Source organism: Zootermopsis nevadensis, unplaced genomic scaffold (assembly GCF_977971745.1).
Source record: "Zootermopsis nevadensis isolate Lab colony 2312 unplaced genomic scaffold, Znev_1.0 Znev_ptg000028l, whole genome shotgun sequence".
In the NCBI taxonomy this organism is placed as follows: Eukaryota; Metazoa; Arthropoda; class Insecta; order Blattodea; family Termopsidae; genus Zootermopsis; species Zootermopsis nevadensis.
In genome coordinates, this window is record NW_028259160.1 from 4,289,991 (window position 1) to 4,304,309 (window position 14,319).

General features: G+C 34.8%; 1 protein-coding gene across 5 annotated transcripts in view; it reads right to left on the reverse strand.

Annotated features, from left to right (window-relative positions):
- LOC110827600 (uncharacterized) overlaps window positions 1-14,319 on the reverse strand; it is a 264,274-nt gene that overhangs the window by 39,780 nt on the left and 210,175 nt on the right. Inside the window, exon 5 of one of the 5 annotated variants that reach the window (XM_022059405.2) lies at window positions 6,357-6,745. The exons of 3 other annotated variants lie outside the window; for them this stretch is intronic. In XM_022059405.2, the coding sequence (XP_021915097.1) occupies window positions 6,468-6,745 (278 nt within the window). In that variant the 3' untranslated portion in view covers window positions 6,357-6,467. Of the gene's footprint in view, window positions 1-6,356; window positions 6,746-7,215; window positions 7,972-14,319 lie in introns of those variants that run through there. One more of the 5 variants, XM_022059393.2, reaches the window with a different exon arrangement.

A 14,319-nucleotide genomic window follows, 5' to 3' on the forward strand; every position in this document is an offset into this window, starting at 1 on the left:
CACTACAATTAACCATGTAAATTTATACCTGTTTTTCAACTTTGGAACATTATTTTCAATACAACAAAGAACCAACCTTCATCTGGAGGTTAAGAATGCTCTTTGTAAATAATGAATGTAGAGGAATATAGAAAGTTCTGATGTTTATATTGTAACTACTGAAACTCATATGCAATGTAAACATTTGATTTAACATTTCAGTAGTGCTTTACAGGGTTCAATAGGTAATACCTATCATATACTGTTGTTATTTTTATGGCTGTACAGTATTCTGACATCTGTAAGAAAAATATTAGGTTATTTTCCTGGGAGTTAGGAACCAATCCAAATTTTTTACACTATAAGTAATGGGAATTCCATTTTTATTTATAAATTTTCACCATGTGAAGTTTTCATCAGACAAATTACACTCATAAATAGATAAATGGGTGGAAATTAAGTCTTAGAGAGGAGAGGGGGGCAAAATAGGTAATCACATGTTTACACTAAGAAACATTTTTCATAAATACAAGTACTGCAAATGTATGATTGTAAACAAACAAAACTGTATATAGACTGGACAAGACATACTATAGTTAGGTGTTGGTGTTATTCTGTCTTGTACCATCCCAAGGATTATATACATATGCTTTGTTGCTTGTCACATGGGAATACATTGCACACAAGTTTTAAGTTTTAATGAAAACTAAGGTATTAAGTGAATTTGTAAGTACCTTGTATTATTATTTATACTTATGGTATACTGACATTCATAACCACTAGACTTGTTCAAAGTAGAAAAGACTAACATTCATAAGAGCAAAACCTCATTTGTTGAATCAGAATAATTAATATATCATACTGCAGCTAGGTTGCAGATGTTACAACTGAAACATTGTTTTAAACACAACTATAACTCTTTTTAAATATATATAAATAGACCATACCTTCAAAAGAAATAATACAGTTTACTGAATTTCAACACGATGATGTCAACACTATCATGTAAAATAGGACATGATTTGTATGACATACATATTTAATACATTTTCTACTTCATCCATTTTAACAACTAAAAATACAATATAAATCTGGTGATTCTGGGATTTCAAAATGAACTCCAATCAAACCTACTCACACTGAGATTTAGTCATTATACATGTCTTGTGTAGTGAGGAAATATTAAACTTTGACCTTAAAGTTAAAGGTCTGTCCTGTCATATCTACAGCAATGTGGTGCTTAAATGTTACAACCTTGTATTCTGATAAAGATAAATGAATGTAATATATACACTACTACGATACAATTAAGTTTAATAAAGTATACAGTACATAGGTCTATAGTTTCTTCCAAATATGAACAATAAATAATACGGCTGTATTGTGCTGCCTGCATTATCAGGATGATGACAGCCCTGATGATGGAGGCAGCAAGAACCTCTGAAACGTTGGTAAACTTCTATCAGATTACATGGTGCAACAATCCAGAAGACAGCCATCTTCAGACTCAACACCATGAAAACATAAAATCCTACTTAGATATAAAGAAGACAGAAGGTTGATTTGGCCCTGTGTCCTATTGCTGAACCTCATCCTGGACAAAGTAAAAGGCCAAACAACCACCACATGACTGACTCAGACCTTTTTGGACAGTTTTCCTCATTTTCTTAACTAAATCCAGCTGCCAGTGCATGCAATGTGCCTGTTAACTCTGAGAAATACTGGTTTAAAAATTTATTTGGCAAAAGTTTATGTCAAAATACCATTATAACATGTACATCTTTTTGGATCACATGCATTCAACTAAAGATGGTAGTATTTGTAAATAAATGTGTCAAACACTGAAAACAACTGAACAGTGTTTTTATAGCGAAACCACATAACCTGAAGAAACTAACATTGCCATATCTAATGAAACAAAACATAATAAATTTAAGATACCATTTGTAAGGCTTGAAGTTCTCATGGTGGTGAAAATGTTTGTTGTTCTTCTGAGTTGTGACACCATATTGAATCATAAATAGATACAAGCACATTGGAGAAACACTGATATCCACCTACACATTCAAATATCGCCACAACCCAGAAGAATAACATTCATGACCATGTTTCACATACATGCATCTATTTAGAGGAATGTATGTTCTCTATATGCCGTTGCATACTGCTTTTGTGTTTCATCTGGCATCGACAGTATGGACATTGAAACTGGGGCTCTTTGCCACACTCAACTTTCAGATGTCGCAACAAGTTTGTGCGATATCGGTATACTTTCCTGCACTGGGGACAAGGAAATGCACCTGGAAATTTATATGTATTAATATATCTTGTACGTGGTTGTACAGATTGTTGGTTAGGGCCTCTCAGGACATGGTCTTCCATCAAGTTTTGTATGTTCTTAGTAGTAAGAGACACCTGCAAGCTGTTCACAGGATGTTGCTTGGTGAAGCTGACACTGCTCTGCTCACCTTCATGATGTAATGTAACAAAATCTTTTTTATATAACTGACAGCCACTTCTCAATGTTACTGATGTAGAAAGCTGAACAGGATCTTGCCTTATACCAGTTATATTTTCAAATTCCTGATAATTGATCCATGAATCAGCAACCTCTGTAAGACAAACATATGACACTTTTGTTACAATACTTTTCATGGTATTGTACAATTTTTTCTTACTATCAGAGCACTGTAGAACAATAATTTATAAAACATCAACTCTTTCAGCACTCTGACATGCCAGTGAAGCCTCAATCACAACTGTCAAAATAAAATTCATAAGATGGATTTAAAAATGTATTTAGAGAAGGAACCAAGACATTTTGGAATAATTAAAGACTAATCCAATATTAAGAAGCATGTTCCGTGGCGTAACAGCTCCAGAGAGCCAAAGCCGACTAGCTTGACTGCTGGTCTCACGTTCACATGCCTAAGCAGAGGTGAACGATCATCCAACCAGATATAGGGTGACATGTGGTCAGCACGACAAACCTCCAGTCATTGCTAGTTTTCATGACCGGATTACGCTACTCATTGTAGCTCCCCAATTTCCTCACGATGCTGGGTTGGCACCGGTCCCATCCACTGGTCGAAAATCTCATGAGAAATTTCTTTCACCGAGACTCGAACCAGCGCGCATTCCGTATCACCGTTCCGAAGCAAGATACCTCAGACTGCGAGGCTACGGCACGGGACAAGAAGCATGTTAGATTACTATAATTAACAGACTGATGATGTTGACAGAAAGAGACTGAGAGAGATTTCTCAAATTAATGATTAAGTACAGAGCAACTGGTACCAAAAACTAAAGAGACTCTCACACATTTGAGACCAGATTGGGGCAATATCCTTGACTGTTTTATGACTTCATACAATATTAACACAGCATACAGCCATATTTCAGTATATTAAATAACACACAGGCTGACAAATACAAGAATATCAAGCCCACTGATAATACCTTAGTTAAAACACAAATATAGCAACTATGGTTGAAGTCACAAGCATAAAACAGTGGAAATTAATTAAATATGTGTACAGGTAGCCCTCGATTTGCGCCGGTTCAATTTGTGCCGATTCAGAATAACGCCGATTTTGAGTCAAAAAGTGAAAAAAAAGTATATTTTACTATTATTTATAACGTTTTACAACGTTTCACGTACTGATTCTTATACTAAATCGTAATTCTTACATCGCTAATTTTGAATAAAAGTTATAAATACAGTCACCTCTACAATTACGTATGTTTCGTTAACGGGAATTTGCTCCAATGAAATCGATGAATCGGTAAAAGCTGTTTGTGAAATGCAAACTTTTGCATATGCGAGTTTGCTCTTGTGCAATTTCATTCCTGGCGCTTTAAAATTACAAAGGACTAATTTAATCTCTGCGGGGGTACCGGGGTTATTTTATAAGCGATTTTCAATGGGTCGGCGTCTTACATAAATGTAGCTATCGCATAACAGCGGAGATGACTGTACACATCAGTCACATGAAAGAATCACAGTCAATCGTGGGGACCAACGAATTGCCGATTGTAAGTGTATAAAATATATTTTTTAAATTCCCTTTATTTTATTTACGTTATTTCAGAGCTTTAGATGCAATGCCACTATATTACTCGTCAATGTTTGGGTGCTGGGAACGCATGTCATTGACTTCCCATTGTTTTACATTATAAAAGAGTTTCAATTTACGCCGGTTCCGTTTACGCCGGTTCGTCCAGGAACGCATCCCGTCGTAAATCGAGGGCTACCTGTAGACTTCTTTATTTTAATATATTTCTTCGCATGTATTCTATGGACACAAGGATATTGTAGGTATAAAATAACATGAAAGCAAGCAAATAACAACCATTAAATCCTCTGACCTCCCACTGAATATATCTCAGTGAGTTCCTTTTAATCTGATTGAAAGGCATACATGGGGAGGTCAGAAACCTTCAAAATCATACCGTAATTACAATTTGCATGTACCAAAGTTTCATTTACAAAATGATTGGATGAAAGAAAAGGTAAAGATTGTTAGCTTCAGTTCCTAAAAAGCTGAAAATTTCTTCACCAGTTGTATCACACAAAGGATTCTCCCCAATGGAATGTGTTGAAGGTAATACTCCCCCTGTTTGTAAGCACAACACCACAAAGTTGTACAAAGAATGTTAAGGTCAAGTTCAATGCACCATACACTCCAGCACTACAAAGAGGTTGAGTGATCACCTTCACAATGTGGCCACTTTATATATGCCTTGAGAGACTTCCAGACCCCGCTGGATAAAAGGTGGGGTGAACCATAAAGCAAATTCAGACATGATGATAGAGTTTTAGCCAGAAATCCACCTCCAGCTATATTAAGCCTACAGACAATCACTTCAATGTCTGAGTTATCAAAACAAATGGGCAAACCAAAATATAATCCAAATGTCTGGAGAAGCAAAAATACTGAAGTTACTAGAATAAAAAACAAACATTAATTTCTAAAGTTTACCCCTTTCAGGTCTCTGACTCAGGACACAACATTCATTCTCAGTGACGGACGGAATCCAACATCTGATTAAAAATGAGCTCATCTTCTTCCATGCTAATGTGAATTTAAAAAAAAAGGGGGGAAAAAGAAAGAAAAAGAAAGAAATAAAGAAAGAAAGAAAGAAAGAAAGACTTTTATAAACATAATCAGAAATTAATTTAACTGTTTCAACTAACTCCTAGTAAGACTATTTTAGCTGAACACTTCTCCTCCTAATGGATAAATGAGTCTTATAATCCTCTTTCACAGTAGTATTACTTTATAAATAATTTTCTTACACTTCACTTCATGTTTATTAAATAAAATCATAACCAATTACAAGATATTTTACAATGAACACTCCAATCGAGGAAAAAATTACATTTGTAAACCACTGCCTATGTAATTAACAATGTCATCACATCACACATCATCCTTGTACTTACGTACTCAACCCTGAAATGTTACAGAAGCACGTGAATTTCTCCAGTAAAGTATGTGATTAATACTTGATCACAAAAACTTCAAAGGTTTAAACAGGATGTTATAATATAACTTACATCTTTTATACCCATTACAAAATAAAAATACCACACACTTCTCAGCATACTGCAGTTCTATGGCCATCATTTGGAGAAACATATAATATTCTGTTGTTAAACTCTGCAGTTCTGTAAAGGATAGATATATGCTACTTTCTCATTGTGATGTATCTTCAAAATAAGATTTGATGGGTATCCAGTGTACCTTGTGTGTATTGTCTGGTGTATCTGTGAATGGACACTACAAAATACAATACACTATCACAACACAGAGAAAAACCTGCACAGAACAATACAGTTTAACAACAGAATGTAATACCTACATCCAAACACACCCACACACACACAGCAATGACATATGACCGCTACTTAATAAACATAAGAAAGTTTATAAATACAATATAATTTTAATTTCAAGGATAAGAAGCAACATATACTATTACTGCATTAACTTTTATACCAGAATAATGCAGGACTGTCAGGGACCAAATAATAAACTAAACAGTTTGAAATATGTTTCCCAATATTGTACAATAAAATAAATGTATGAATCTATAAAGTTTTACAACTTCTAGTTGTTGTGGGGGGATGAAGAATATACTGTCTTTATTATTACAACCATCAATCAATGTGCTTCCCTTAATGTGAGAGAAAAGTTTTAAAAACAGGTATAGTTATAACACTGCATATTTTAATCTTTGTTTTTAGAAAGAAGACTAGAATACAAAAGATTCTGAACTGAATGGCAGCAAGCATTCTCTGAATTTAATCTGCTCTTAATTGCTTCATAAATGTGATTTTGATTTGTTACTGTCATTCCCAAGTATCTGAATTTTAAATCAATTTTGAAGAGGACACATATTTCAAGCACTGTAATTTAAACAGCCTGAATTCAAAGCTTAAAATCTGACTGACTTAGAAACTATTCTGTTACAATGCAGAAAATCTAGTTCCGTATGACATGTCTTCTGGCAATGTGTCTAGTGAGACTACTCTTCCGTTTGGTAATATATGAGCAATATGGACACTGAATCTGGGGTCTCTTGCCACATTCTAGTCTCAAATGTCTGAGAAGGTTTGCCCTCGATGAATAAATCTTGCCACAGTTAGTACAGACATGGATTTTGGACACTGTGCCTTCATGCCCTTGAACTATCTTCAACTGCTCAGCATGATGAACTTTCTGGTTTGAAGAATGAGATGGAATTTCAAAGAAACCAATATCTGAAAAGAAAGCGTCAAAATTAACATTTATTAGAACAAGATATCAAACGTAATTTCATAAATCTGCATGACAAACTGATGAATATTTTCTTCAATGTGCCAAATAGATGGCAGAAATAATTTAATGGAACGTAAATTCAATTCAATATGCATAACTGCATGTTATAATTATTTAAAATATGTTCCTGCAACAACAGATACAATATTCACCACACTATAATGTTCTGAAAATTATCAATACAGGATGAAATTTTTCTTTTCAGATGAAGGCCAAGGATTTTCTTCAGAGTTAAATGTTACATTAAAAAATCCCTTCTTGATTAACATAAATATTACAATTAAAATTAACTTAATCATGTTAAAAATATTATTTGATTAATGCAAAAGTTAGTATTCCTAACGCTGGCATTCTACAATATGTATTCAGACCTTGAGTTCAGTATACATAAACCTTATAAGAAGCACTCATACAAATTTCTACATATTTATTGGCCAAGAACGGTGCTACCCATACAGGGGCTAAACAGTTTGCTACATTTCACTACAGTCTTGCTGGAATTTAAAGATTTGACAACATTGCTACATTATCATACAAACAGGCAGGACAAGGGATCACCAAATCCTGGTCAGACTAGTATATTCTCTGACATTGAAAACAATATTATTTATGTCTTCCTTTTTAACAACTAATTGAATATAGCCCATTAAAAATTGCTGTGTGGTTCTTCAAAGCAAACTTTCAAATGTTCATTTTGCAGCGGTAAAGTTGACAAAGCATAGGGTTGATCACTTTCCTCCAACCATGGCAGCAATCTAGGACATGTTGAGTTCCAGCTCTGTGTATCCTGTCCTGGCATGGTGCTTAGTGCAACACTTCTCAGTGTTCTTATTCAAAGAAGCACAAAATCATTACAAAACATTGGGCATACTCCTATGCCACCTGCGAATATGTTCCTGAAGAGATGTTTTGTGTTTGGTGACAAACGGGCAGTATGGACACTGACAGTGAGGTTTTTTGCCACATTCTAATCTCAAATGTCTCGAAAGGTTTGATTTCCATGCGTACACCTTTCCACATTGAGGACAAAGATGAGATGAACTATGAGATAATGTTTCTGGTAGTTTCATTTTTTGACCTCTTCTCATCTGAACAGTTGATGCTGCCACTTCATGAACCATCTGGCTGCCATCAGAATACGAATGCAGAACTTGATATGCAGAAAACTCTGCAAAAAATCCAGAAATAATAGTCATTAAAAGAAAGGTATAATGACAGACACAATGGTGTTTCTATGAAATGGAAAACACTGTGTAATATATGTACATAACTTGTAAAATTGGCACCTTTACATTTGCATGTAATTATTAACAATCAACCACATATAAGGAAGGTTTCATATGAACCTGACTGACGGATGATGATCACAAGTTACTCAATGACACTATATGAGCTGCAATTGTTATTTAATGTGAAATTGCTTCAAAAGATGGTTGCATTCAGTCAACATGAAAGATTTATAATATGGCCATGATCCATTTAATGGCAGGATACTGAGAATCCCATGGATATTCAGTGTCACGTCCAAGATACAAAGCAGGAACCTCTTGAATACCAGTCACAAGTTTTACCACTTCAGCCAATTAGTCTATATATGGTCAATCAAGCAGATATTACTTGAAAGATTATAAACCTTAAATTCTGTAAGATACAGAAAATATTACTTAAAATCCCACATCATCACACAATTTTAGGCACATTCTTATGATGTCTATGAATATGAACATGGCAACCTCACATGTCTCTGAAGGTTTGTCTTCCAACAGTACATCATCCACAGTTCAAGTAACATTCTTATTCTTTGTGTGAGATTCCCAGCATTCTCAAGTTCAAACTCTCATGCCTGTTTTCTATTCCTTAGGTTGTGCCACAGAATCCATCCAAGCAAAGGGCCATATGGACAATTTTATAACATGATGGCTTTTTATGATGGTGGGGTTGTCAGCATTGGCCAATGCCCAAGCTGCAGGATACCGCTTCTTGGCTGTATTTTCTATCTGCAACTTGAGGATGCACCATGCTGTCATGACAAGGGACATATTTAACACAGGGCAAACAAATCAAGTCAAAAGATGGTGTCCCATTGCATTAAGTTCCAAGCAGGCATATGGTGGCATGGAAGTAAAGCTTCCCGTGTTAAATGTCAAATGGAGAAATGAAGTCAATTTGTCAGTTTCATGCTCCAGCCACTTTACGTCAGGAGAAAGAGTGTGCAGTAACCATGGGTCAGAAAATGGGTGGATCTCAGAGCTAGTATGATGAAGATAAAAGTCTCTGCCATGAAGCAAACTCCACTTTTATGGCCCATAGCCAATCACTCTATTAATTGAGTTATTATTTTGGGCCAGCTGATCAAGTAAGGAGGTCAAGTTTCTCCTGTGATAAGATGTTAGTGGTTGACTTCTGGTCACCTTATCCCCAACTAGGGTGAAACAAGCAGTTGACAAAGGAGTAATTCTGGGCATAACAATGAAGATAAATATATGCACACATCAGATAAAACTCATAAGAAGTAAAATATACATAATTTTTATTCACAAAATAAGGAATACATTTTATAGATTTCACATCCACAATTATTTTGCCCTTTGAACAGTTTTTGGAGTAGATTAATTTACTGCATGGGGACAAGAAAATTCAGTTTATGATGAATATAACTGAATACAATCATACATTACTTACTATGACAAGTGAACACATATGAAAACAGGTGCAGTACTGCATATTTGGAACAAACGTGCCCCAATTATCTATCTGTTTTGTAGCTTCCTTATGGATAAAATAGGGTGGAAAGAAAAAGCTATTTGGTACAAAAATAAGTTTTAAAGTTATACTTCCAGCTGCACATTCTACATAGAACATATTACAGAGAATACTCTGTTGTGATAACAGTTTTTGCTATTGCAGTGGATTAACAATGTTAACTGGTTATACGACAATGTGGTATGTGCTTCTTATTCTGAGAATTATTTTGCACACGTAGTACTGCTAGAAATATCTAATACAAGATAAAAGAAACATGAAAAATAGCATTTTACTAATTGAATATAGATTCTACAATTGCCAATGGGCAGATGTCAACATCAATTCATTTTATGGGAAAATTCACCACATAATAATTATCAACAAAAGAATTACTTTGATAAATTACCAAATAACAAGGATGTAAAATTACTACTAGCTTAATTTACAACACACTAATGAAATCACACTATTATGTTTATAAAACCAGTCAACTAATAATATGTCTTCTTCTTATTCTTCTAGCAATGTTTAAATATTTTTGGTCCAATAGAATAATATTTGTATGCACTTTTTAATACATTCAAAGAACCACCCTTGTATTTTAGTTAAATTTAATAGATTTGGATAGGTGTGATCAGAAATAACTGAACTATTAGATTGGGGGGGGGGGGGTTAGTGAGTATTCAGAAGGTAAGATACATGATAAGCCTTTAATATAAATACATCCTTGCTTATTTCAAACAACATATACCTTTTTTCTTTTTTATCATGCGCTATATATGTCATCATGTAACCTACGAATGTGTTTCTTCACATTTGATTTGTGGTTGCTGATATATGGACAATATGGACACTGCTGCTGAGGAATCTTGCCACATTCCAGTTTCATATGCCTAAGTAGGTTACTTTTCCACAAATATGTCTTGCCACAGGTGGTACAAGAATGAGACGAACGATGTGATTCTAACGCAGATGACGCAAGTAGCTGACTGTTGAAACTTGTGTCCCAGCTGGTTTCTAACCCAGCATTAATCATATCCTCATCTGAACCAAAATAAGATGATGAGAATGTGTAAGAAGAACACTCTGTAAAATGAGAAGCAAAACAATAAGAACAAAATCAGAAAATGAATAACAGGTCACTCAATATTGAAGATTAAAGAAATATAAACATGTAAGACACTGCATGTAACTAGAAGTTGGATATGCTGACTGCCGATACAAGAAAAGAATATCTTCAGATATCACATTCAGACTTTACTTACTGTTATTACGCAAAGCTGAGATCACACATCTATCATTCTGTGATGAAATAAAACCTAAATAAAAAAATTATATAGCGAAATTGTAAAATATATAGTCTAAGCTCCAAACATAATTATTTCAAATGTGAAGCATTCCATGCATGGTGTCTGACATCACTTTCCATGTGCATAGAATACACAGTGCCAAATAAAGGGTCAATTATAAAAAAAATGAATTTGGAAAGATGTGGACAGCATTTGTCTCTGAGAGGAACTGAGGAAACAAATGAAAAAATTAGTTATGGCAGCCATTCACCAGGCCAAGAATCATCAGGATATAAAATGTGCTCTATGACATCAAGTTCAAATATGTTAAAATAAAATTATTCAATGCTACATGCACCACACTTCCCATCCTTATTGATTTATCAAGGATTATGATCAATATGGGGCTTAGAGACACAGGTTGTGAATGCTTGAGCCAGAACAAAGTGGCTAAGGATAGAGCTAAACAGCAGGCTTCCATAAACATAGTAATAAAAGTTTGAGTTTTGTAAAGTAGGTTATATCTTAAGTGGCTGGGTAATTGTTAACTTTTTAAGGAAGATGTGAATTATTAAATGAGTTAGCTTTACATTCAGAAACGCTGTGGACCAAATCCTGTGGCCCGCTAATCAAAAATAAGTTTCATGCGATGCTCCTTATTGGTGCGAGGCAAATACTGTTGGATCTTCAGTCATCCTAAATCACCATTCATAATCATCATAACTTTCTCTGTTTACAAAAACTAGCTACTAAGTATTGAAACCAGGGAACTCATAAATAAATTAATGAAATATGTTCACATTTAAAGTCACTAATATTATTTAATAGAAGTTTTTACATCATTTATTTCAAACACTTTAAGAGATGTAATACAAACAATTCTGAAAGTAAAACAAACTATAATTACATGCTCAATCACCTTAGTGTACGTTGCTTAGGGCAAAATGCATTCACTTTTATGCATCAAATAAATTCCCTGCATTTTATATGGACATTCACGTCTTAATAATAATCTAGGTAAATAAGATCAACTACAAGAAATAACACGTTCCCTTAAAATGTTACTAACATTTACCAAATAAAAACGTAAGATTCAATGAATTAGAAATTTCACAGTAAAGTTCATAATTTCCTACAATCACAATGAGATTGAATTACAATCACCCCAGACAAAAAGAAATGTGAGTAAATCCTGATTCAGTAAGTGCCAGATTTGTGCTGGATTCTATACTGTCATAAATACACTTTCACTAGAAGGGTTCAAAAGAACAGACTTTCATTTTTAAAATTATTATTAGATAACAGCAGGCATGCCTGTCCATCTGCTAGTCTCTCTCCATTCTCTTATTCTGTTATGCACATCAGTACCATAGACACAAACAGATTTATTCAAATGTTTAAAAAGTTTTTGTTGGGAAGCCTGAAGGGTAGAAACCACTTGAAAGAACTAAACATAGATAAGCTAAATCTATCCAAACAAGACTGTTTTCTTCAACATCAATAGTCCTATCAACAGAAAATGTCCTCACGTGGTTATGAGGACTGTTATTATGTTGCACGGCACTTATCCCCATGTGCCCTGCACTGTCAGATATATGCTGTACTTTATGCTCTGGAAGCTGTTCAACCATCTCTCATGCAGCCCAGACCTGTCACAATGTGACTTCCATGTGTTCAGTCTCCTCAAGAAAGAGTTAAGAGCTGTAGATATGGGTGTGATAAAGACGTAATGGTTGCAATTGTTCAAGCAGTAGCTAAGAGAGTTCTTTGCGCAGGAAATCCATCAGCTGAAGTATCAATGGGATGGCAGTCTCATCACTCACATTGAGTATTTTATTGGCCTGTACCCCTTTACCCAGAACAATCCCCAAGTGGGTTTCATTTGAACAAATCTCATACAGTTCCTAATCTGTACTAATTATGAATATAAACATAGTACATTTTTATTCCTAAAAAATAGTGCAATTGTAACAATTTGCGAGACAGTGCATCATGTACAAATGGTTGTTATTCGGACATTCTTAATTAATCAAATGTATTGTCTCCCCATTTGTAACAAGCAACCAGAACCTTCCTTTCCAGAAAAATAAATTTGTTAACATGTGTATACCAGCACAGTAATACAAGTAATATTAAATCCTATAAGGTCTAATTCTTAAGAACCCTAAATTGTGTCAGATCAATAGCAAGTGATTTTAGTACTCATGCACTGTTACAGACACATTACAACTGTTCACTGTTACTTTCAGAGTTTATGGAATATTTGGCATGTTTTCATGGAGCCGGCGAATGTGCTTCTGGACACTTGACTTATGATTCGTGATGTACGGGCAGTATGGGCAACGTTGCCGTGGTTGTTTTCCACATTCCAAACTTAAATGTCTTTGCAGGTTTTTCCTCCAAGAATACACCTTGCCACAGTTGGGGCAATAATGGGGATCAGATGATGCCTGTTTCTGATTGGATGTGAGCCAACCAATATCGGAGAACCGTGCATCAGACCCATAAGATGGTGGAACGTAAATAGCAGTAAATTCTGTAAAAATGAGAAAACCAACACAAAGTCAGCATACAGATATATGCAACTGTGACCAGGGTCATCATATAGCAATCAAACTACATAACCAAAAGCCATTACCAGATGCACCATTAGAATATTGCACATTACTAAGTCCACGGATAACAGTCCTACTTGAGAAGCTCATGGTAGCTCAGCTGGTCAAGATATTACCTGCATTTTATGGAACCCAAAGTATTGATACAATATTCACAAAAGCACATAATTCAATCCTGTACTAAACTAGCTAAATCCAGTCCTCATATACTGTATTAATATTACATAACACACTACAATAACATCTACATCACTTGTTATTTCTGATTATATATTCCACATGTCACTACCACCTCCATGGTTCAGAAGAGTTACCTCACACAGACAACCTGTTCCATCCAAAGCATTTCTTGTGAACTATGTGATGAAGCTATCAAATATTACAATCACAGTTGTTTTAACAGAACAACAAATTTTATGCTTCTTCTATTAGTTGCATTGGTTTTGTGACAGATTCTAAAAAATAAAAATAAAAAAAATAATAAGAGACACCACTATCTCAAACTGTTATAAATTCATATGAACAACTGTGGTCTCATTTTCAACAAAAGCAGAACCCTTCTCTTTATCATCACATCTGCATCACCTCTGGGGCCCTCTAGCCTTAAGTCCACTGGTTACTGAAAGGGGGTTCCACTGTATCAAGGATAAAGCAGCTTATGTATGAAGATAATGTTTCGCTTCCATCCATTGCCAAAACTAAGACTTCACACAGCTTCATTTAAACTTCCTCCCCTCCCCCCCCCCCACACACACACACACACACACCTTCTGGGCACGATGTTTAATAGCAGGAAAAAATTGATTCTAGACTTCCCAACACTAGTTCCTTCTTACATGGAAACAAATGTGATGAGTACTCTTTTTT